The sequence below is a fragment of the Cololabis saira genome, chromosome 14 (assembly GCF_033807715.1).
Source record: "Cololabis saira isolate AMF1-May2022 chromosome 14, fColSai1.1, whole genome shotgun sequence".
NCBI classification, from domain to species: Eukaryota; Metazoa; Chordata; class Actinopteri; order Beloniformes; family Belonidae; genus Cololabis; species Cololabis saira.
In genome coordinates, this window is record NC_084600.1 from 24471366 (window position 1) to 24497133 (window position 25768).

Consider the following 25768-nt stretch of genomic DNA (forward strand, 5'->3'; position numbering starts at 1 on the left):
CCTCCAGGATGTCAGGAAGTCCATCCACCAGCAGAAGCTTAGCAGAGGCTGGCTGGTGCAGCACGACAATGAGCCTAAACGTGGAAGTAAATCCACCACAGAATCACTTCAGAAAAAGAAAATCCACCTTCTGGAGAGCTCCAATCAGAGTCCAGGCCTGAATCTACAGGGATGCTGTGGAATGAGCTCCAGAGAGACATTTCCACCAGACATCCTACACATGTGTCTGAGATGAAGCAGTTCTGGAAAGAGGAACGATCCAGAATTCCTCCTGAACGTTGAGCAGCTCTGATCCAGAAATACTGAAGATTTTATTGAAGTCCCTGCTGCTGAAGGAGCTTCAACCAGCTGGTCACTACAAAGAGAAACTGAGTTTGTGAATGTTTGAAGGGTGTGTTCAGTAAAAAGATGGAAATTATAAGAGTTTGTGGCTAAACATGTTATTGCATCTGTTGTTGTCATCATGCCCTGGCTGTGCTGGTTTCTGAGCGCTAGGTTGGGGTAGCGGGCTTCCCTGGATCCTGAGGTGGAGTTTGGCTTGCGCCTGCTTGTACACCCGCATGCCATTAACCTACTTTCTACGCCACTATTTAAGACCAGCAGGAGCAACCAGCCTTCGTGGGATTAGTATGCAACCCCAGCGAGATGTTCTGAGCCTGGAAACAAACGTGACCCTCCTTAGTCCTGTGGAATGTCTGTTTCTGCATCCTCCAGGATTACAGCTTCTACATGGCAGCCCGCCTCACCAGAGACCCGGGACCAGAAGCACGGAGCCAGCACTTTCCCCCTCAGCACCCAGTAAGCTCACCCTCTCCTCCGGACATATCCTTCTCAAGAGGAACGTTTCACTAACCCTACCGCTCCTCCTCAGTTTCCTGTAACCTCCGGAGAAAACCCCCTTGAACCACTGTTTTTTAATAATAAACACTGTTTATTTAATTATACTGCCTACCTCTACGTCTGTTTTTTGGGTCCATCTTCCTGGATGGCTTTACAAGCCATGACAGTTGTCGGTTCATTACTCTTGTCTCTGTAGATTGGACACCTAGTGATTTAGAATATGTTTTAAATGTATTTAAATAACACAATATATGTGAGGGAGGGAGGGGGGAGATATATAAATATATCTGACTGATGCAAAACCACAATAATGCGGTCTGTTTGGTGAGAATGAAAGTACGTGACAAAATAACAGAATATATATATATATATATATATATATATATATATATATATATATATATATATATATATATATATATATATATATATTAAAAAAACACCTGTGAACAAACACAAATCTCCAAAACAGATTTTAATCTGGTTAGTGACCGCTTTCTCACTGACTCACATGCTTCTTTATGTCTTTCTGAGAACCTCCTGAGGGAAGTATCTCTTGATCCTCTTATCTAATAAAAAGGATAAGCTAAAATGAAAAAAGAAACTTCATCAAGTCTATGAAAGCCTTTGCAAGGAGTCAAAAGGGCATTTTACTGTCCTGAGGTAAAGTGGGGAACTTATTAATAACAGCATCAGGTGTGCACCCACTTCCAGAGGAGTCAAAACTTTCAGGTTTTCACTCTAAACTTCTAAACCGAAAATGGAAATCTGTCAAAACCTGAAAGTGAAGCGGCAACCTGTCACATCTCGTCACTCTCCTCCACCAGCTTTCTGAAGCTCTGAGTTCAGCTGTGTTCCGGCGCTGCTAAGTATCAAAGAGTTTGGTGTTGGTGCGGGGATAGTGGAGTCTGTACTGGTTCTCCATGTCCTCCATCCAGGCCATGTTCCAGTCCCATGCAGGGACAGACTCCAGGTCCCCGAACGAGTCCCTCTCTGCCGAAAATGATGGGTACAAGGCGCTGAGCGGGGAGGCCGGCGGCGAGAAGTCTGGACACAGAAGAAGACAGTGTTTATACGCATTTCAGTATCATGTGCTGATAGTGAGGGTTAAATTAAGAAACTTCTTTAAACTTTGTGAAGAATAAACAGTTTAACAAACTGGGGAGCATCTGTCTATTACTGGAAATATAACTACAATCATGAAACTGCAGTCTGAGTTAAACCTCAGACAACACATGTTTTTCATTATTTAACAAAGAACCAAGCCAAAAAGAAAGAAAATGAGTACTCGATACTCCCATGACTCACTAGTGTGTAGATCAGAGATGTCCAAAGTCGGTCCGTGAGGGCCGGTGTCCTGCAGGTTTTACATGTTTCCTGCTTCAATACACCATTTTCAAATTGCATGGGTCCAATAGCTTATCTTATAAAATCAGTTGCACATCGGCCCCCGAGGACCAGACCTGGACATCCTTGGTGTAGATCCACATTTAGCAGCAATACAGGATGCTAACCTTTTACATGATAATGTTCTGTTTTCTGTGGCACCAAAACAAGTGGTACATAATGTCATTGACCAGCGTCTGGCTCCTACGGTTGTTGTGTCATTTCAAAGATTTAGATGATGTAGCTAAGCATGAATAATCACCAATTATATGAAGCTTCCTGACACGTGAAAAGTCCAGTGTTTTTAACATTTCTAACCAGAACACTTAAAGCAACACTTCACCCACATAGGGCCTGATTTACTAAGACCCTAAATAAAGAGTACTAAATTGCGTGTGCACTGAAAAAGTTTGCACGTGCTGTTGTTGTATGTTTTGCGGGTGATCAACTAAGAATGCTTGCGTAATTGATAACAGGTGCAAACCGCAGTATTTAAATGAGGTGTTGCGTGTCTTACGGTTTGCGCCATGGAGAGTCTGGATGGAAAGCAGATAGCCGCAAGCGCAAAATGAAATTTGACGAGTTGGAGTTAGAGATATTAGTGGAAGAGGCAAATAAACACATTCATGAACTACAGCAAAGAAATTTAAACATTACCAAAAGAAACGCAATATGCGAGAAAATCTGCGATAGAATAAATGCAGTTGGTAAGACAAAAAGAACGGCAGATGAGGTTAAAAGAAGGTGGCAAGATATAAGGCGAAGAACTAAAGAAAAAGTGGCCTTTAATAAAACTTGTGCAACCATTTTTAAAATAGCATGCAGCAGAATAAAGACTCTCTCTCTGCGAATTCTTTGATTTTGGCGATGTCGCCTCCTTGCCAGTTGTGCCGTATTCATCACCCCTGCCGTGAAAAGCACCCCCTCGTCGCGGGAACGCACATATGGAGAGGACGCTATAAACTACTACCAAACGGACATATATTACCCACAGATCTCTTATTCACGAGTAAATGTCAAAAAGGACTAAATGCTCATGTTTAATTTACTACAAATGACAACGTACACACAATGACAAAAATGATATTCTCATTCCGTGTCATGTTCTGTTTAGCGTCCAGTTTTGTGTTAATGATTCATGTTTAAATGCGCTCATGGATTCCACAATAGTCATACTTTCCCACAATCACAGTCACAGATAACAAAAATCGGGTAAATGGTTATTGATGTCATTAATTAATAGCCTGCTTACTGTGTTGTCTTCCATAATATTTGTAAATATATATAATAGAGACTCCTAAGTATGTGTTCGCGATGAGGGGGTGCTTTTCACGGCAGGGGTGCTGAATACGGCACAACACCACAATAACAGCAGCCATCGGTGCGTAATGCTGGGCAGATTAGCACCTTCCTTTCGAACGTATTAAATACAGACGCAATCACAATCCCCGCAATAACTTTCAGGCTTGGTAAATCTCATTGCGTGTGGTAAATTAACCTATTTGCATTTTCCCCTCCCAGTATTTAGCGCTTTCTGGCGGGTACGCCCCATATTGATTATTCATCAGGGCAAAAGTACTAAATGAACAGCGTGTGCTATTTTGCTCATTTGAGAGGCGCAGTCCTCTTTGCACGCTGTTAGTAGATCAGCTTGCACATTGGTTTGCGGGCGCTGTCAAGTTTGCACACGTTTTTACGCACGCAAACCTTTAGTAAATCAGGCCGTAAGAGTACAATAAATATTTGGAAAACCAATTAATCTCTCCGAGACTTCCTGCCTTGTGTTTGGGTTACATTTTATGAGTAAATTGCAACAGGCTCATTTACACTGCAGCGCTTTAAGCGGAAACACATTTTCAGCCATCTTTGGGTGATTTGAAAGGATTTGTCAATAAAACACCCACACTTCCTCCTGGTTTACCTGTCAGAGAAGCTCCACTCATGCTCTCCGCCGCCGCTGCCAGCAGACGGGCAAAAGTGGTGCTGTCGCCGGTGTAGCAGCTGTCCACGGAGCTGATGAGGCTGGTGCGGTTGCTGTCCAGGTTACCGTCCCTCACTGAGCTCCAGGTGTTCCACAGAGAGCTGTCCCAGTCACTGTAGCACGATGACGGCGTGCTCTGAAGGCGAGCGTGATGCAGGGCGACCGTCAGGGGCTCGGGCTCACTGGTGGGGACGAGGGACGGGGAGAAGTGTGGGGGCAGCGAGGGACGCTGCTCTGGCAGGGCGCTGCTAACGGGGAGAGATGGTCAGGTGGTGTTCAGTCTAACATCAACAGAGAACCTGCACCATCACCTACCTGCATCTCTCTGGTTTGGGGCTGAGCTCCAGGTACTCAGTGGCCTCCTGTGAGGACATCGTTCCTCCCTCTTCATGATCCAGTGATAGCGTACGTGACGTAGAAGATGGGTGGCTGTAGGATGGCCAGCCGTTGGGGGGCCTTGTTGGCCCAGAAACACCTGATGCTGGATACACTGACTGGAGGGATCCCATGTCCTGTGTTAGCTTTGTGGAACGACTGGAACTGACAGGAATGAAAAAGACAGATATGGAAAAGTAGATTTTTTTTTTTCCTTTTAAAATAGATTTACACAGTACATTGTGGGTTATAGAAAAGAAAAAACAGTCCCTGAATAACTTAAAAAATAACCTTCAACTACTGTTGCTGTGCCAACAAACAAGTCACAAAAAGCACGATCCCTGACGTCCTCAAAATCTCTGACATTTACAACATCCCAGTGCCCCCAACATCCCCAACGTCCTGGACATCCCCCTAAGTCCCAGACATTATCAATATACCCAACATCTCAAATATCCCAGACATCCCAACATGTTTGACATCCTCAATATCCCCGACCCCCCGATATCTCCAGCATCCCTGAAATCCTCAACATCTCTGACATTGTAAACATTGTCAACATCCCCCACATGCCTGACATGACAATATTTGAGGTAACCAAGTCCAATTGTGTATTTGTAATGTAACAGGTTGATGCTTGCATCATCACCTGAAAAGTGGAACCACCACTTCAATGGGAGCAACAGATCCACTGTGGTCTCACCCAGGGCCGCCCCAAGGGGTGTGCGAACTGTGCGACCGCACGGGGCCTTGCGCCCCAAGGGGCCTCGCGCTATGGGCCCTTTTTTTTTTTTTTTTTTTTTTTTTTCAATTTTTTTTTTCAATTTTTTTTTTCGTTTTTTCCCCTATAAATATCAACAGTCACGTTCCATTACCGACCTAAATGTGTACTAGCCTGTGCATATCAATAAATATATGTGCAATGATGCGCGTGTCTGTTGTTCAATACAACTGCGTCAGACCAAGCGCAGACACAAGCTGCTCTGATCCAGACGGGTGGAGTTGGAACAAACTGTCACACAATGTTGAGAGAACTAGACAGAATCAGGAAATTTTCATCAGGGGATGAAAAAATAAAAATAAAAATAAAGAAAATGGAAGAGTTTAATGCCTCTCTAAAAGGCTTGTTTGATAAATTTGTTACAAAAATCACCGATCCGGCCGGGTCTCAAGCAGCCGTGGGGCCCCGCGTCGAAGCAAGCCAAATGATGATGAGGCGGGGGAAGGTATCCAGTATTTTGCTAATTGGAGAGTTAAAATTGCGCATATAGACACCCGATACGACCCGAAAAACTCAAAAAATGTTGCCCCCCCCGGCCATTTCGCACAGGGCCTCGCAAATCCCCCAGATGGCTCTGGTCTCACCAAATTCAGCATTAATGGATGGATACACTGCTCGCACCGTAGCTGTGTGAGCAGGAAATAAGGAGATGTTGACTGAAAAGTTCCACCCAGATTAAAATCATTGGCAATCTGCTTTAACTGGCCCTGAAGCAGCTGATGTTTGCGTGCACCTGGTCTTCACACAAACATCTGACATTGACATTGACATTGACTCTCCTTTAGTTTTAACAGTCTGCAGCTCATATCTTCATAAGTACGCTGAGTCAGGACTGGATGTTGCCCTGATTTGTTGGATCACTTATTTTTTATTTTTTCCTTTTTGAATCAGTGAAAGATGATTTCACTTTTAGGATTTCACAATCTTGTGTCTGCCACTAGTCAAGTAAACTTTATATCACATTCAAAACCAAAGTGCTTCACAAAGCAAAGAAACAACACACTTGAGCAAAACAGTGGGGGCATAATCTAATCTCTTAATTCATTATTTACACGATTATACATCAGAATTAGCATCAAAGGTGTATCATGATCAAAGCTGCAGAAGAGAGAAAAAATGAAAAATATAATTTTGTCATTGTTGAGTGTTGATGACCAGCACTGCTGCCCTGAGGGTCTGAATTTACCAGGCGGCTGTGGAATCATTTCAGGACATTGCGTCCAAAACATAACAGCTTCTTTCTATGGAGCTAGAACAGTCTCATAATTCACAAATGCACAGGACAAGTTTTACAAATGCACAGAACGATTTGCAAATACACACACCGTTTCACAAATGCACAGAACAATTCACACGTGCGTAGGACAAGATACACAAATGTATTTTTGATGCACACACAAATATAACCTGATTTACAAAGGTTTTTTTGTCTGTGAGCTGCGCTGGATTTGTGTGTGAGTTTTGAGACTCCCCTGACGTGACTCGATGCACAAATAGGTTTTTTTTAACACGGAAGGATCTGCAACCAATCAGATTAAAGGGGCGGATACACCTGCTGTTTGAACTGCGTTAGCACTGTTCACATAGAAAAGTGATTAATATTTCAAGTTGGTGCAGTAAAGATAAAAAACAGTTACAGGAGATAAAAAATAAATAAACAGGATGGAGAGGAGATCACTGCTGCTTTTCTTGTGATCCCGGTAAATAAAACAGCGCGATCAGAGATGGTTTGTGGGACTGTTCAACCAGAGCCGTCGGGACTGGAGAGCTCTTAGTCCTGCCGGTGCAGCAACTGAGAAACAGTGGAGATTTTTATATATTTGCTCTGTTTGGTTTCACGACGTATTACTGTCCCGCTGATTCAGCTCAGAACTAGACAGACAGCAGAGAGCTGCTGCGCTGCCTGACGGGGACGAGCTGCAGCAGCAGGTGGAGCAGCAGCTCATGTCAGGAGATTAATTTACTGAAATATCTGGAGTAAAGTCGGTATCAGTCGACTGATAACCGAAGAACCTCTGTATCCAGCTCAGATGTTTGATGATCGGTGGACTAAACCCTGACCAGCATCATCACCGCTGCATCTTCCCATGCACGACTCTATCTGCACCGGGACTGTGTTGATCTGCCACCGCTGTTTTGACACGTTTGTCTCTGTGTGGTGGCAACGTCACATCATAAATGTGAGGATAACAGCTGCTTGTTTCTGACCTCCGTGTCTGGTCACTGGTCAGCTGGTGTCTGACCGGGACCAGCGCCACTCGGCCAGAGCCAGAACGAGACTGCAGCAATATTCACCCCCGTCAACAGGCTCGTTCTCCTGAAAGACACCTGTAGTTCAAATACAGAAAAATCTCTGCTGTTTCTCATCATCAGTTGCTGCATCGGCAGGACTAAGAGTCTCCAGTCTCCCGACGTCTCTGGTTGAACGGCCCGACAAACCATCTCCGATTGCGCTGTTTTCTTTAGATCACAACAAAAAATCAGAACAGTGATCTCCTCTTCATCCTTTATTTATCTTTTATCTCCTGTTGCTGTCTTTACTCCACCAACTCCAAATATTAATCACTTTTCTATGTGAACAGCGCTAACGCAGTTCAAACAGCAGGTGTATCCGCCCCTTTAATCTGATTGGTTTAGAGTAAATCGTCCCCCACGTGGGGTGTGCTCTTATGATTGGCTGGAACAAATGAAGACATCTGATTGGTTGCAGATCCTTCCGTGTTAAAAAAAACCTATTTGTGCATCGAGTCACGTCAGGGGAGTCTCAAAACTCACACACAAATCCAGCGCAGCTCACAGACAAAAAAACCTTTGTAAATCAGGTTATATTTGTGTGTGCATCAAAAATACATTTGTGTATCTTGTCCTACGCACGTGTGAATTGTTCTGTGCATTTGTGAAACGGTGTGTGTATTTGCAAATCGGTCTGTGCATTTGTAAAACTTGTCCTGTGCACGTGTGAAACGGTGTGTGTATTTGCAAATCGGTCCGTGCATTTGTAAAACTTGTCCTGTGCATTTGTGAATTATGAGACTGTTCTAGCTCCATATCTTTCCCACTCATTTGATCTTAACAAAAATATAAAAGGCAGACATGATGCTTGACCATATATTGGACCTGGGTGGACTCCTTCAGCACATTCCTACACACAGTCAAGCAATCCTCTGGACTGAATTGATGGCCTTAATGAGAGTTTAAAGCAACGCGAAGGATGCTTTCATGTTAAAAGTCTGTTTGAATTTAATTTGAAGGAATATTTGATTACTTTTAGGAAGCATCATCTAGCGCTTGCCTTCATCTATCTGTGTGATTTCTGCAAAAACCAGCCAAAATAACTTCTGACACCCATGTTGGTTCTCTTCACCTCAGTGCACTATGACAAATCAGCGATGACGAAACTAGCTCACAGAGCTACAGGGGACCTCATGCCAGAGGCAAATAGAGAAGCACTGATAGAATAGATAATAGCTTGACTGAGGAAGACACCAAACAATCTTGGGCTGTGTGGTAGGAGCCACCTGTACGTATCAGGGGCAGATTTTAGGACCCAAGTGCAGCACAGTGTCCTGTTGTGGTTCACACAGTGACCACCCTGATTCACATCTCTCAGGCAGTCAGGTCTAAAACATGCATGTCAGTCTCACCCTTCATCTGAGGAGAGGCTACGTCCGTCTGCAGCATCCTCGCTGGGTATCGGTGGTGGAGGGGGCAGCATGTCCACGAGATGCAGGGATGCAGAGTAATGCAGCAGACGAGGACAAGCAACAGAGTTGCCACAGTTGTGACGTCCACCTGGGCAAACGAGGAGAAATGATTTGATGACAACCCCCATAACAAAGGTGCACCATTTCAGGTGTTAGGATCACAACAAAGATTGAGTAAAGATTAGTAAGCAGTGACTAAACAGAGTTTCTCTCCTTCATGCTCGTAAGTGGAAGGATGTGTGGACAATGATAACAAAACAGATGTGGGTGTACCGTTCAGGTCAGTTGGTACATGACTGAGTCTCTGCCTGTGGACACCCAAGGGAAGGGCCTGGGTCCTAGATGACAGTACAGGAACACTGTTTACTGCATGTAACTCTGGGTGAGAAAGAGACAAATAAGAGTGGTAAAGTTAGGACACCATTTATTTGAAAAATGTTGCTGTTTTTTTCACCTAAAAACAAATTAAATTGTTTGATCACAGTGTATCTAAGTACCACATAAGTTGAACCTCAGAAAAACAATGACAAACCACTTTTTCACAAAACCAATATCTAACCAAAAAGAAGGCAAAAAAAGAAGAAATTGTGCAGGCAACATTAAGTACCCCCTTACTGCCTCCAGAAGATTTACGAGGATTAACACAGGTCAGGTGCTGCTAACCATAACCTCCATGAACTGATCATCCGCAGGAGTGCAGCCTTTCATTAAAAGCTGATATTTTGGCAATTTGCTGATCTGCATAATTGAAGTGTGTTAACTAGGGATGGGCGGTATGGACTAAAAAATGTATCACGATAATTTCTGGCATTTATCCCGATAACGATAAAAATGACGATAAAAAAAATACCAATTCAACTCCACCTTTTTAACTATAAATCTATCACCACATTCAGTCTTTGGAGCCAAATCACTGCTCTAAAAGATACTAAATACTACTAAATGTCATCAATTCTGGCTCATATATCTTTCTTTCTTTCCTTCTTTCTTTCTTTCTTTCTGGCTCATTTCTTTCTTTCTTTCTTTCAGGCTCATTTCTTTCTTTCTTTCTTTCTTTCAGGCTCATTTATTTCTTTCTTTCTTTCTTTCTCTTTCTTTCTTTCTTTCTTTCTTTCTTTCTTTCAGGCTCATTTCTTTCTCCCTTCCTTCCTTCCTTCCTTCCTTCCTTCCTTCCTTCCTTCCTTCCTTCCTTCCTTCCTTCCTTCCTTCCTTCCTTCCTTCCTTCCTTCCTTCCTTCCTTCACGTACTTTGTGCGTCGATTTAACGCTGAACCATAAATCACCTTTACACAAAAACATCATCAACAGGAATTTATCATTTTTACCGTGAGATGACGAATTATTACCGTGGGGAATTTTTTTGACGGTATATCGTGAACGGTAAAATATCACCCATTCCTAGTGTTAACACAATGCCAAGATGGAATGACATCGGCAGTGTTCTCAGAGAAGCAAGTCTTGCTAACCATCAATCTAGAAAAAAATTGTAAAGCCATTTCAGATAGTCTGTCTCAGAGCCTCCAGGCCTCACTGAACATGTTAGATGTTAAAGTTCATGACATCACAACCAGGAGAAGACTGAACCAGTACAGTTTGTTTGACAGAGTTTCCAGGATAACACTTCTTCTGTATAAAAAGAACATGGAAGCATGGCTGAGGTTCACAAAACTGCATCTGAACAAACCAGCAGACTTCTGGAACAATGTCCGATGGACACATGCGACCAAAGTGAAGATGTTTGATCTTAATGTCCAGAACCATGTTTGGAGAAAACAGCAACAACACCTCAGATCCACTGTCAAGCACGGTGGTGGAGGGATGATGGTCTGGACCTGGACACCTGGCATTCACGGAGTGGACCATGAACTCTATAGACCAGAGTCTTTTAGAGACAAATACGAGGACATCTGTCTGACAGATAAAGATTGGCTCAAACTGGGTCATGTGAAAGGAAATGATCCCAAACACAGCAGGAAATCTACATCAGAATGATGAAAAATAAAAGAAACAAAGTTCTAGAATGACCTGGTCAAAGTCCAGACTTGAACCTGATCAGGATTCTGTGGTGGGACCTTCAGGGAGCTGTGAAGAAGTGAATGTCCAGAAGCCTGAATGAACTCGGACCAGAATCTCTCCAGAATTGGTTCTGGAGAGTTCTGATTCACTGATGAAATCAGGCAAGAGACATCTACTGAAGGCTGGTGCTGCTGAAGGGGACATCTACTGAGAGTTCCTGTTGGATCTACGAGCTATTAAATTATGGGAGAACTCGGTTTTGCCCTTAGGATTTTATTCTTTTTAGCTTCATTTTGTCAAATAAATAGTAAAATTTAAAAAAGTAGTGCTTGTCTGAGGTTCCATTTAGTTGATACCAAATCTCACAATGATCAGATGATTTTATTACGTTTTAATAATAAAAAATAAATCTTAGCTTTTGTTGCTGCACTAAGAACTGCTGATGAAAATGAAGTAATAGAAAAGAAACCTGAGAATGACCAGCAGCAGTGTCCCACTCCCAGCTATCCATCCCTATTCACCTTGCTTAATGTGTTTATTTTCCCATGATTCCCTCAGCACACCCATCTTCGGCTGTGGACGTATGGCTTGCTTCCACGGCAGAGCCTCCTGGCTGCCAGCTGATGAGGACTTGGAGGCCGGTTGAGTGAATATTTGGATGGTCTCCGTTCCTTGCTGACACAGTAAATGATGAGGCTTTTTAGGACATCGGCCTGGACTGTCGAAGGTCTTCAGGCCGTTGCCCATCAGGTCCACGTAGAAGGTGCCATAGACTCCACAGCTGTCAGTCACGATGGGGGTAGCAGAATCCAAGCAGCTGTGCTCCTTCTTAGTATGAAGTGGGGGGCCTGGTTAAACATGGAGGGTGACAGACATAGTTTACAGCATGTTGTGCTCCTAGCTCTTAAACAACAGACGAAAACTGAACATTTTGCGCAATCTACACCTGTAGTTTATATCTAGATTCTAGTTTGTGCTCCCCAAATAGTCAGAGAGCATGACACAGGAACTCTCAGCATCGTTTTTCAAAGCAAGCTCCACTTTTAATCATACTTCAGGTTAGAAAAAGTTATCTCCATCATTCCTGCAGGTTAAAAGACATAAATCTGATGGCATGCAGATACACATTAACCTATAACAAGGATCTTAAGGGCGTGTTTGGTTTGATTCAAGCTTAAAGGAGCTTGAGGCTCCTTTTAAGAAATGAGACTCTCTAGCGCCACCCTTCACCACGACGGCCGTTGGGGGTACTGCAGCCAACAGTGAAGCCGGCACGGGAGAACGGGGAGAACGTGCATGCAGCGTCATGTGACGTCACATCCGCAGCCCAGCGCGGGAAATTCGGGACCGAATTGCAGCACATTTTGCAGCACACAGCCTGTTCAAGGCAAAGGAGAGATACACTAGAGGGCTCATTCTTTTGAGTTTGGAACGCTTCATCTGACGTTATTACTAGAAAACTTAAAATGTATACGGATTTTTTATGCCGCTCGGTGGCGCAGTGGGTTAAGCAGTGGCTCATATACTGAGGCTACAGTCCTCCTCCTGCAGCGGTCGCAGGTTCGAATCCCGGCCTGCGCACCTTTGCTGCGTGTCTTCCCCGTTCTCTCTCTCTACCCCTTTCCAGTCTGCACTCAATAAAGGGCTACTAGAGCCCAAAAAAATCTTAAAAAAAAAAAAATGTATACGGATTTTTTTCATAAATCCTGCCACAATCCGGCCTCAAGCTCCTTTAAGTGCCTGTTTAACTTGATTTTACCACTTCTTCTATTTGCAGGTCTGCAATGTAAAAATGGATGCATATTAACAAATGAAATGAAATTAATGTAAGAATCGTGGACTAAATCAAGTTAATTCTGTCCTCAAAGAAATGAAAGTCAAAGTAAATCTCAGAATGCTCCACAACTACCAGCATGGTGAGGCAAACCTGGGAAAGGCCAGGCTTTACGTCCCTGAATCTGACGGAAATATTTAGGTTCAGTTCTTGATCTTTAGATTTACGGAAAATGCTTACTCTTGCTCCTGATCCCCGAATGTTTCTGACCCTGGGCCCAGTAGTCCTCATACTTGTAGTTGAAAGTCGGTTTCCAGCTTCCCGACATCCATGGAGAATCTGGAGCCGCCATCCTGAAGTGAAGGCACAATGTGTTACTAAAGTTGATTATTTAAGAACGCTGTGACAGCTTGAAGTTTAACAGTATTCCTGTCTGGTATTCAGAGCGTTTCATCTTCAAACTTAAAGTCATTAGTTACGCAGAGCTGGAATAATCACAAAAATGATGATGCCTGAATGTTTAACTAAATGTCTTGTTAATGTTGTGAACCCTTTGATTACTGGTCAAAATTCATAGTTGCATATAGATAATTTAAGATTTAATTTAGATTTAGAGTGTAACCACTCAATGGCTGCACATTTAAAGGGACTTCTGTTACTGGAAGGCAGTGTTTTAGTTGAGCCACCACACTTCAAGGCCAAGTCATTGTCGAGTGCTCACTTATATTACAAGTGGTTAAATAGTTTTCTGCAGTCAGATGTATTCTCTCACTGCAGTCCATCTGCAGAACAAAGATCCACATATCAAAATCAGTTCCTCCCACTTTACCTATGTTTTATGATTAGATCTTCACTGGCCAGTCGGCGCAGACCTACGGGGAAAAGAAAATTCCTCAACTATATACAGAACAGTTTTTGCTTTTTTTTTCTTAGAAAGGTATAGTGACACACTGAAGTTCTTTTAATCTTAAAAAAACATATGTTTTAATGTGGAGAACGTTTTTCTCTGTGTTCACACCTTTAGTCTTGCTGTGTCTGGAGAACAGGTGAGCTGCACTGCTGCGTCGTCTGAACAGACACACAGCTCCGAACACAAGGATGCACCACACGAGGGCGCCAACACTGCCGATCAGCACCGGGTCCTGAAGCAGCTCAAGGACCGAAGACAGAGCCCGGTTCTGGGTTTCTGACTCAGAGAGGCTGCGTAACTGTGGATCTGAGTAATAAAACAGGAACAGACGATGTCACATCCAAAACCACGACCCACAAATACAGATACGCTGGAGATGTTTTCCTCACTGATGACAACTCCGTGAGGGTCACTGAGCCTGCCCACTCCAGCGCCGTTCACTGCTGCCATGGTGATCCAGTACTGCCTCCCTGGTTTCAGAGTAGTAATATCAAGGTTGTGCTGGCTGCTATCCACCGTCCAATTCTGGTACTGCTGCTCCTCAGACTCCACACACCACACCTGCAGACACAGTTGGCACCTCCATGATAAATGTTTTCATTAAAAGATTCAAATCATTAACTGCACAAGTGCGATCTACTATGAATTTCAATTTATACCAGCTCTACTGAACATTCTTGGTCCTTATTACAACCTGAAATTAAAAAATGCAAGAGCCTGTTCTAAAATGTAGATAAAAACAGAATCCAACGCTTTGCAAATCTCATAAGCCCATATTTTATTCACAATAGAACACTGACAACATATCAAATGTTGTTTTTGAGATATTTTAGGAAAAATATTAGCTCATTTGTAGTTTGATGGCAGTGATAGATCTCAAACATATTTCAATGGGCATTTTGTACATCCGGGAAGGACATATCAATGCTGAAAGTGAAATAAGATTAAGATTTTCAATCAAAAATGTGCTCCCATCCAAACAACCTCATCTTCAAGGAAGGTCTTACATCCTTCAGCAAGACAATGTCAAAGCATCTCCATCATCCATCACAGCAGCAGGGCTTCATAGTAGAAGAGTCCAGATGATGAACTGGTCTAGCTGCAGCTTAGACCTTTCACAAGTGGAAACATGTGGAGCACCGCGAAATGAAAAAATACAACACTGAAGAGCCGGGACTGTAAAGCAGTTAATCTGTTAAGCAGTTAAAACTCCATCAGGTGGTCACGTCAGTTCCAGACGTAGATGGACTGTTGTTAGAAGATGCAGAGACGATTCACAGTGGTATACATCACCCTGAAGCAACATCCTTTTGAGACATACCACCAGAGGTGGACAGAGTACTCGACCCCAGTACTTGAGTAAGAGTACAAATACTACTGGTCAAAATTTACTCCGTTACAAGTAAAAGTAGCTCAGTCAAAATATTACTCGAGTAAGAGTAGAAAAGTACTTGCTTTTAAAGGTACTTAAGTATCCAAAAGTAAATGCTTTTAAATTTACTTTAAGTAAAAGTAAGAGTAAGAGTAAATTTCTTCAGTAAATTACTATATTTTTTCTAAATTAATTTAAGGATCTTTTAACTCTTGTTTCTGAGAATTAACTCTTTGAAACCAGCTGGACTGATGTGCTGCTTTTAGAACCACAATGTTATATAAAACCTGCAGAAACACCAAAAACAAATCAAATGAATGGGATCATAAGAGGACAGCAGATGATGCAGAGTTTATTAACAATCATGAACTGAAACCGAATGAACCTGCACCATCCAACTAAGTCTGGATCCCCCTCAAAGACCACTGCTTTACAAAAAACTACATCTCTGCTTTCAATAACTCAATGTTGAAGTCACTTAACTTTACAGGAAGGACATGTACCAGTACAATATAGCAATATAGAGCGTAACAAACTGTCTCCCCATGTCTGTCTTGTCTGTCTCCCAATGTCTGTCTGAGAGCGTGCACTGTGATAGGTCTCCTCCTTTGACAAAAACAGCTTGTGTCCAATAGGATTTTAGGGAAGAAGAAAAAAGAGCAAACCTGAAAGTAACGAGTACTTTTCAACCTTCCTAGAAATTTACTCGAGTAAAAGTAAAAATATTTGTCTTGGAAATGTATTCAAGTAAGAGTAATAAGTACCAAAGAAATCTAATACTCAAGTAAAGTACAAATCCTCTGGATATGTACTTAAGTACAGTACTCAAGTAAATTTACTCCGTTACTGTCCACCACTGCATATCACTGCTATCAAATTGAAAAAAGGTACATTTCCTCAGTTTAAACATTTGATGTGATTAATGTTTAATGAGCAAAACCGGTGTTGTGGATATTGACCTGGATGCCAGCTTCAGCTCATGTCTGGACTGTGCTGATGGATAATGTTCATGTGTTCCCGTGCTGCACTCTGAGATTACCTGGTAGCCGTGAATGACACCGTTGTGGGTTTCATGGGGAGGAGGCTCCCAACTCAAATGGATGGAGTTATTCTGCTTATGGTTCACTGCGATGGACACAGCTAGGGGAGAGGCACTCGGAACTGAAGAAAAAAAGAAGAGTTATCCATTGATTGTCTCGTGTTCTGTATATTTGATTTAATTGAAACAAGATAAGCCTAGGAGCCCAACGCTCCAGGATCCAACCACCTCTCACCTGTCTCGGGGACTCTGAGATGCCGGGTGTTGCTCTCTCTTCCGTACAAGTTGCTGCCGTAGGGACGAACCTTGAACTCATACTTGTAGCCTCTCTTTATGGGGCCGATTTGAGCCTGGAAGTTGGGCATCGCCAGCTTCTTTGCTGCCCAGTCGGAGCTGGCAGGCAGCACGGAGCGGTAGAGAACCTCAAAGCCATCGAGGTGATGTGGCTGGGATGGGAGGGACTGCAGCTGCTCACAGAGAGAGGACAAAGATTGGATCAGACGCTGGACATGTTCCTGCACTCTCTAAAATGCTTTCAAACAGCCTTGCCATACCTTCCACTGCACTAAAGATATGTTAGAGCCGGTGGACACGATGGTGACATTCTCCAGAGCCACTCGCAGAGCTGACAGCTCTTTGTGGAGGTCTTTCTGTTCAGTGCCGTCATCTTCTGGAAATCCACATTTCACACATTATTCCATTTATCAATGTGACTTTTTTTTTCTTTTTTTCTTCCCCCTCTCATTTGTATCACATCATCAATAGTTAGATTAAACTTAAAACTTCAGTTGAATTCACAGATTGATGTTGGCTGTTTAAAGTGGCCCTATTTGTCTACAGTATCAATATGATCAATGATCACCTCAGATGTGACTGGAGGCTCAATTATCGAAGCAAACGTATGATACAGTATCTCTAAGTGCAAACTTAGTTTTGGAGACACAAATTAACTTGGGTGTATTAAGATGGTGACTGAAACATAACATAATCTGGAGTTACACAGTGAGAGACGTATAGGAAGGAAGTGAGAACAGCATCTAGTGAACAGAGATGTCTAGTTGTAATTTTTGCTGAGCTTTATTTTATCTTTTTACGTTACTTTCTCTTTACTGTGTTTAATCTTTGAGGTCCACTTTCATATGAATCTGTCTCTAACATGAACAGAAGGATTTTAGGTGTTGACCTCATTCACAGGAAATCCTGAAAACATAGTGATGTTAGCAGGTTGAAAATATGCTGTTTGACCAGCAGCAGGACCAGGAGCCAGAGGCTTTACCCAACACCAGCAAGTCTCCAGGATTTCAACCAATCAGAAAACATTTGAGCCAAATCTGCTCGTCTTTGAGGTATTACCTTTCCTTGTAATTCTCAATGTTTGTTGTGTATATTTGCACGTTTTTTGAGTTACGCTGGGTGCAAAGGTTCTCTACTGGTACCAGAGATTAAAAAGATTTAAAATATGGCTTAAAATAAGCAAATTATGGACTAAATGCATCTTTGTGCAACTGTGTTTAGTGTTGGTGAGGAAATCATAGGTAAAAATGACTTCCCCTTCACATATGATAAAAACCTGCACACTCAAACAGGCAATTATGATCAACACTCAACCGCTGTTTGTAACAAAACTCACCTTCAACTAGAAGATGTGCACTGGCAGTGATCTTGCCTACATCATTGGCGGCAGAGCACATGTACTTCCCAGAATCCTGTGCTGTCACATAGTGAATCTGCAGAGTCTGGTCAGGGTTGATAAGATACCTGGAAATATGGCATACCAAAAAAATATAATATAAACCCCTATGCAGTATCATTCAAATGTCAAAGGCTTAAAAACATGAATGCATATCCCAGCATCTCTATGAGATCATGTTCCTTGATTTATCCATTGCCTTTAAAGTCATCCAACACAGGGTGCTGAAGGAAAAGCTGGAACACACCAGGGTGAACCAGGACCTTGCAGCGTGGATACTAGATTACCCCACCAACTGTCCACAGTAGGGCTGTGAGTCCAACAGAGCTGTTTGCAGTATGGGGCCCCTCAGGGGCCTGTCTTGGTCCCCTTCCTCTTCACCCTCTACACCAGGGGTATTCAAATAGATTCGGCCGGGGGCCACATCTGCAAAAGGACTGTATGGAGAGGGCCGCACAATTTGAAAATTTGGGGGTTTTCAAAATGTATTTTGCACTCAAAGACGAAGACTTACTTAAATATAATACATTTGTATTATATATTTGAATATATCTAGTTTACATATGAATTATGTATTAATTGTCTCCAGATTTAGTAATTGTGAATGTTAAATATAATATTCAGATAAAGAAATATTATTTTGAATGCAAGTTCATTTTGAAACCATGCATTGTGCAAACTTAATGAAATTGATATTGACCTACTTTTAATAAAACACGCCATAATGACAAAGCACCACTTTCCACCAAGATTTCCTTATTTGAATATTATATTAAGCATTGAGCACAACCATTTCAGTCCATAGTAGCCAGTTTGATGTTATAAATAAGCAACCAAAATATTAACCATAAGCTCCTTTATTAATGACACATTTGTGCATTATATCAGCAAAACAAAACAATCACGAATTATAGGAGGCTTAGAAGTTCCATCTGAAATGCAAAGTCCTCACTTATTCAAATGAAAAAAATGTCAGGCCAATCCTAGAAGCCTAATGATGTAAACAAGTCCTCTATACAACGGAGGTTAATAATAATGTGACAAACATTAACACTGTGCAACACTGGCAAAAAATCCGAAGTAAAAAACATCTCCAACAGAGATTAACATGTACAAACACTATGCATCGTTAACCAACTAAAAAAAGACTACCAAGCATCTTAAACTTAAATGCGATATGCATTCTCTGCACACATTACAAATAAAAATCGCACCTTGTGTGAACGCATTCCTGGCATGTCTGTCTGCCTGTGTCTGTTAGCTGTTATTAACTGTTCGGTTTTTTCCCCACTTATTCCACCGAACACCGAAAGTGTTTTTTTTTGCTATTTTCGGCCGAACATTCGGTGCATCACTATTATTAAAAAAAAAAAAAAAAAAAAAAAAAAAAAATTTTTTTTTTTTTTTCAACAAACACCCCCTTTTTGAAATATGACCAGGGGCCACATAAAAGCTCCTGGCGGGCCGCATGTGGCCCGCGGGCCGCCAATTGAATAGCCCTGCTCTACACTGTGGACTTCTCATACAACACAACCACCCATCATCTAAAGAAGACTTTAGATGATTCTTCTGTCCTGTCCGACTCATCTCGGGGGGAGGCAACAAGAAGTCCTGAGAACTGATTCCCGACTTTTTTCGTCTGCTCAATACAGGGAAATGTAAGGAGCTGGTGGTGGACTTCTGCCAGGGGTGGAAATGTGAGGTGGACATCCAGGGAATGGATTTACCACAGTTCACAACTTATAAGTTGGTACTTATAAGTAACTACTAAGTACCTGGGTGTTCATCTTCTTTGTTGTAGTCTGTTGGGGCAGCAGCATCACAACAGCAGACAGGAAGAGACTGAATGAGTCCTGGGACAACCTCTGAACTGGGTGGAGGGGGTGAGTGACAGGAGGATGGCGGCTAAACTACCATCCATGTTGGAAAACCCTTCCCATGCAGGATTCTGACACCACTGCACAGCACTTTCAGTGACCGGCTGCTGCACCCGCAGTGTGTGAAGGAGAGATAGAGCAGGTCCCTCATTTCTGCTGCTGTCAGACTGTAGAACATCAACCGTATCCCATAAACACTCCCAGACATGCTATTCTACTCCAAGGTGGAATAACTTCTCAGTTCAATATGTTCAATTTTCAATTGAATTTATATATAGCGTCTATTACAACAGAAGTTGTCTTTAGGCGCCATCCAGAGACCCAGAACATGACCCGCAAACAATTATTACATAAACAATGGCAGGAAAAACCTTAAACCAAACAGTGGCAAGCAAAAACTCCCCTTTAGGAGGGAAGAAACCTTGAGCATGACCTGGCTCATAAGGGGGGACCCTCCTGCTGAAGGCCAGCTGGGCAGAGCAGGAAGAGAGAGATCAGAAAGAGGGAATGAAGAACAGAGAGAGGAGAAACACAGAAACATTGGTGGGTCGGTGTACTACAGGGATGACGTAACTATATATTATATGTAACTATATAAACAGATTTAGACAGCAGACCCTGGGGTGGTTCGAGGGTGGGACTGCAGGTCAGGATGTCAGTAGGTATTCAACAAACATAATAACAACCAGGTTTCTCATAGCAGTACTGGAGGCCATCGCAACACCGTCTAATCTCATGCTCTTTCTTATCGGTATTTAGAAGCAAAAGATTAGTCTTTGATGTCCCCAGTTCTGTTTCATCTGGGTTCATAGACAAATACAGCTGCATATCATCAGCATAAGAATTAAAATTTGACCCATGATTCTGGATTATACTTATAAACTGAACAATATTGGCCCTAGCATTGAACCCTGCGGAACACCATAGCAGACCTTCGTCTGTTCTAAAGAAACCTCATGTATATGAACAAACTGGAATCTGTCAGATAGATATTATTTAAACCAACCTAGAGCTGTGCCTTTAATCCCAACAACATGCTCTAACCTGTGCAGTAAAATGTTGTGATCTACAGTGTCAAAAGCAGCACTGAGGTCCAGTAGAACCAGTATGGACACTAATCCCTTATTTGAGGCCATAAGAAGGTCATTTGTGACTCGAAATAGGCCTGTTTCTGTGCTATGATGCATTCTGAACCCTGAATGAAAAACGGTCCCCATTGATGGACAATAAAGGAATATCTTATCTTATCTGATCTGATCTTATGGCGACAAGAGTAAGTGCACCCCTGATGACTGACACCAGACAAAAGAGACACCTAAGTTGACTAGGTCCATTTCTGTTACCTTTGAAATTGGAATAGTGAACAGATAATATGCCTAATGAAAATACTTCAAGTAACAAAAAGTCCCATATGTCTCAAAAAAATAAATTATTATGCTTTCATGAGCGGGTTTTTCTGGCAATGGTAGAATGGTAGAGTCGAAACGTCAGCCGTTATGGCCTGTGCTCACAGAACTTTATTCAAATGCAGGTCCCGAGAGCCAGAACTGAACTGGGTAAAAAGGCTTTCAAGTTTTCTGCCCCCTCAACCTGGAATAATGCGCAGAAGGACTTGAAATTGGTTGATCTAGTATCCTTGGGTGTATTCAAATCAATTTTAAAAGACAGAGAAATTAGCTCTCTCTGTTCTTGTGACTGTCCCGTTGTGTAAATTTGACTATTGTTTTACTATTGTTTCCCCGGAATGTGTGACTGACTGTGTTTGTATGTATTGTTGTATTGTTTTTATGCTGCCATTTTGGCCAGGTCACTCTTGGAAAAGAGGTTTTAATCTCAATGAGTTGGAGGGTGGAGGTGGAGGCGGGTGGAGGCATGCCGAGTAGATACTTTTTCTGTATCTATTCTGCCGAGGTTCTAAGCGTGCTGAGTCGGCCTGCATCTGACGTCATCACACTAGAGGCCACCGATTGGTCGTGGGGCGGGGCCGTCAGACGTTTGAATCAGGAGGTGGAAATTAGGGAAAGAGCGACTCGCAGCTTCTTCATTTTATTCGACAGGCAAGGGGAGCGCAAAAAGTCTGTTTCGTATCCAACTCTGAGGTGCAGATGTTCATAAACCTGGTGGCTGAGGAGAGAATTAAAAAGGGATCTAGACGGGCAATAAGGAACAACCAGATCTACCAGGAGCTCTGTCACTTCTCAGCTGCCGAGACAAACACATTTTTTTTAAAAAGCATCGCCGCTTGAAGCTTCTTTCACTCTCATTTTTTAACTTGATATCGAACACAAGCAGCACATATATCATCTCCTCCAGGCAGGGCCGCCGCAAGGGGTGTGCGAACCGTGCGACCGCACGGGGCCTCGCGCTATGGGCCGTTTTTGAAAAAAAAAAAAAATAAAAAATTCAATTTTTTTTTTTTTTTCGTTTTTTTTTTCGTTTTTTCCTTTATAAATATCAACAGTCACGTTCCATTACAGACCTAAGTGTGTACTAGTCTGTGCATATCAATAAATATATGTGCAATGATGCGCGTGTCTGTTGTTCAATACAACTGATCAGACCAAGCGCAGACACAAGCTGCTCTGATCCAGACGGGTGGAGTGTGGAACAAACTGTCACACAATGTCGCGAGTACGAGACAGATTCAGGAAATTTCCATCAGGGGATGAAAAAAGAAAAAAAACTAAAGAAAATGGAAGAGTTTAATGCCTCTCTGAAAGGCTTGTTTGATAAATTTGTTAGAAAAATCACCAATCCGACCGGGTCTCAAGCAGCCGTGGGGCCCCGCGTCTAGGCAAGTCAAATGATGATGATGCAGGGGAAGGTATCCAGTATTTTGCTAATTGGAGAGTTAAAATTGCGCATATAGACACCCGATCCGACCCGAAAAACCCAAACATTTCTGGGTTTTTGGGTTTTTCGAAAAACCCAAAAATTTCGAGGGCCCCCCCCGGCCATTTCGCACAGGGCCTCGCAAATCTCCCAGACGGCTCTGCCTCCAGGTTCTACATTTTTAGTGTTGTTGTCTTCTCCGTTTAGATCACACAATCAAATACGTCACAGCAGTTTCGCTCCAACCCGCCTACTTTTCATCTGGTTGTCTAAAAACAAACAAGGACAAGGCGAGTGGAGGCGAGCCGAGGCGTGGCGCGCTGAGTAGGTACCAGAGCATGTGAGCGGAGTGGAGCGGCGAGAATTTCCGCTCCTCGCTCACAAAGGTTGTTACCGCTCCGCTCCGCCCTCAAAGTCGCAAAATGCCGCTCCAGCCATAACCGCTCCGCGCTCCAGTAACACTGCAACCCGCTCCGCTCCGCGCAGCGCTCCACGCTCCGCTCCAAAAATGTTTGCATGCATATAAAATGCACATGTTTACCTGATGCCTTAGATCTAACCAGAGGTGGATGAGAGAGAGAGAGAGAGACTCAGCAAAGTTACGTTCCTTGCAGCCAGTCACGGAGCCGAGAGGAACAATTACGCAGAGCCGACATAGTTTTAAAGTCCAAAAAATAGATATTTACTGACAAGAAAAAATAAGAAAATAATTTCACCTAATGGAATTATCTGGTTTAATACACTTTTGTTTATTAACCTTTCCCGAAACAATGTTTCATTCACTGTGTGTTCGGGTGTGTGTGTGTGAGACGTGTGGGTGCAGCGGAGGAGAGAGAGGGAGATGCAGGTGTGCGCGTGTGGAAGACCGGTACACGTGTTCAGTTACTTTTCAGTGTGTCCTCCGTTAGTTTCAGTCGTCGGCCCTCACGCGTTTTGTTTGCTCTTATTACATGTTTGTAATAAATGTGCGAGGTTGCACGGACAGCATTTTTCCTCCGTCCTTTTTTCCCTTCACTTTCCCCGGACTCCTAACGCCGGTTACGAGCCAGAGACCGAATTAAAATACCAGCTCTCCCAACTACGGTTCAGAGATAGGACTGGAAAAGAAGAAAGGTAACAGGTAGTTTGTGGAGAGGTGGGATATGTTTGGACACGCATCGGGGCCGTGATATGAGGGGTAACGGAGCGAAACTGGAGCGGGATGACGCCCCGCTCCAGCCAATCATCCTAGAAAAAAAAATCCCGCTCTGCGCTCCTTTCAAAATTCGCCGCTCCGCTCCGCCGCTCGCTCACGCTCCGCTCCGCTCACATGCTCTGGTAGGTACTAGTATAAAAAAAAAAACTAGTATAAATTCCTCGGTGGCAGGGCACCAGGGGTGGATGAGATCCGCCCTGAGTATCTCAAGTCTCTGGATGTCGTAGGGATGTCTTGGTTGACACGCCTCTGCGGCATTGCATGGAGGAAGGGGACAGTACCGCTGGAGTGGCAAACCGGGGTGGTGCTCCCTCTTTTTAAAAAGGGGGACCGGAGAGTGTGCTCCAACTATAGGGGGATCACACTTCTCAGCCTCCCCGGGAAAGTCTACACTAGGGTACTGGAGAGGAGAATACGGCCGATAGTTGAACCTCGGATTCAGGAGGAGTAATGCGGTTTTCGTCCCGGTCGTGGAACACTGGACCAGCTCTATACCATCCGCAGGGTGCTTGAGGGTTCATGGGAATTTGCCCAACCAGTCTACATGTGTTTTGTGGATCTGGAGAAGGCAATTGACCGTGTCCCTCGTGCCATTCTGTGGGGGGTGCTCGGTGAGTATGGAGTCCGGGGCCCTCTATTAAGGGCTGTCCGGTCTCTATATGATCGGAGCAGGAGTCTGGTTCGCATTGCCGGCAGTAAGTCAGACTTGTTCCCGGTGCATGTTGGACTTCGGCAGGGCTGCCCTTCGTCACCGGTCCTGTTCATAATTTTTATGGACAGGATTTCTTGGCGCAGCCAGGGGCCGGAGGAGATCCGGTTTGGGAACCGCAGGATTTCGTCTCTGCTTTTTTTAGATGACGTTGTCCTGTTGGCTTCATCGGACCGGGACCTTCAACATATGCTGGGGCGGTTTGAGGCCGAGTGCAACGCGGCAGGGATGAGAATCAGAACCTCCAAAACCGAGGCCATGGTTCTCCACCGGGAAAGGGTGGCGTGCCTTCTCCGGGTGGGGGGAGAAGTCCTGCCTCAGGTGGAGGAGTTCAAGTATCTCTGGGTCTTGTTCACGAGTGAGGGAACGATGGAGCGTGAGATTGACGGACGGATCGGTGCAGCGTTCGGTGTACTGGACCGTCGTGGTGAAGAAAGAGCTGAGTCGAAAGGCAAAGCTCTCGATTTACCGGTCAATCTACGCACCTACCTTCACCTATGGTCATGAACTTTGGGTAGTGACCGAAAGGATAAGATCGCGGATACAAGCGGCTGAGATGAGTTTCCTCCAGGGTGGCTGGACGCTCCCTTAGAGATAGGGTGAGGAGTTCGGTCACCCGGGAGGAGCTCGGAGTCGAGCCGCTGTTCCTTCACATTGAGAGGAGTCAGCTGAGGTGGCTTGGGCATCTGTATCGGATGCCTCCTGGACGCCTCCCTAGGGAGGTGTTCCAGGCATGTCCCTCCGGGAGGAGACCCCGGGGAAGACCCAGGACACGCTGGAGAGACTATGTCTCTCGGCTGGCCTGGGAACGTCTCTGACTCCCCTCGGAAGAGCTGGAGGAAGTGTCTGGGGTGAAGGAAGTCTGGGCATCTCTGCTGAGACTGCTGCCCCCGCGACCTGGTTCCGGATAAGCGGAAGAAAATGGATGGATGGATGGATGGATGGATGGATGGATGGATGGATGGATGGATGGATGGATGGATGGATGGATGGATGGATGGATGGAATCACCTTTTTCATATCTCCAGGTCACATGACATTCCAAAAAAGCCCTTAAAACTGGCTCTATTGATCATGATGTAACAGGTCAACAAGAGCAATTATTGCCTCATGTAACTCGTCAAAAGTTGCACTAGTCACCCCAACGTTTTGAATCCACTGCTCCTCTGTTAAAACATGAACAAAGACTTGCCAGAAATCCCTCATACATGGCTGGCTGCACGTATAATACACTTGCCTTTCAGCATAAGTAACAATAATGACAGCTTGAGTAGCTGCAGAAACAGAA

General features: G+C 43.7%; 1 protein-coding gene across 2 annotated transcripts in view; it reads right to left on the minus strand.

Moving 5' to 3' along the window:
* Nucleotides 1–1285: 1285 nt before the first annotated feature.
* robo4 (roundabout, axon guidance receptor, homolog 4 (Drosophila)) overlaps nt 1286–25768 on the minus strand; it is a 30059-nt gene continuing 5576 nt past the window's right edge. The window contains exons 6-19 of one of the 2 annotated variants that reach the window (XM_061739089.1): nt 17808–17935; nt 16732–16844; nt 16413–16644; nt 16178–16299; nt 14156–14327; nt 13875–14072; nt 13686–13728; nt 13097–13209; nt 11604–11930; nt 9341–9445; nt 9008–9155; nt 4523–4747; nt 4148–4452; nt 1286–1887 (exon numbers count right to left, since the gene is read on the minus strand). In XM_061739089.1, coding sequence (XP_061595073.1) covers nt 1706–1887; nt 4148–4452; nt 4523–4747; nt 9008–9155; nt 9341–9445; nt 11604–11930; nt 13097–13209; nt 13686–13728; nt 13875–14072; nt 14156–14327; nt 16178–16299; nt 16413–16644; nt 16732–16844; nt 17808–17935 — 2413 coding nt within the window. In that variant the 3' untranslated portion in view covers nt 1286–1705. Of the gene's footprint in view, nt 1888–4147; nt 4453–4522; nt 4748–9007; nt 9156–9340; nt 9446–11603; nt 11931–13096; nt 13210–13685; nt 13729–13874; nt 14073–14155; nt 14328–16177; nt 16300–16412; nt 16645–16731; nt 16848–17807; nt 17936–25768 lie in introns of both variants that reach the window. The other variant, XM_061739088.1, reaches the window with a different exon arrangement.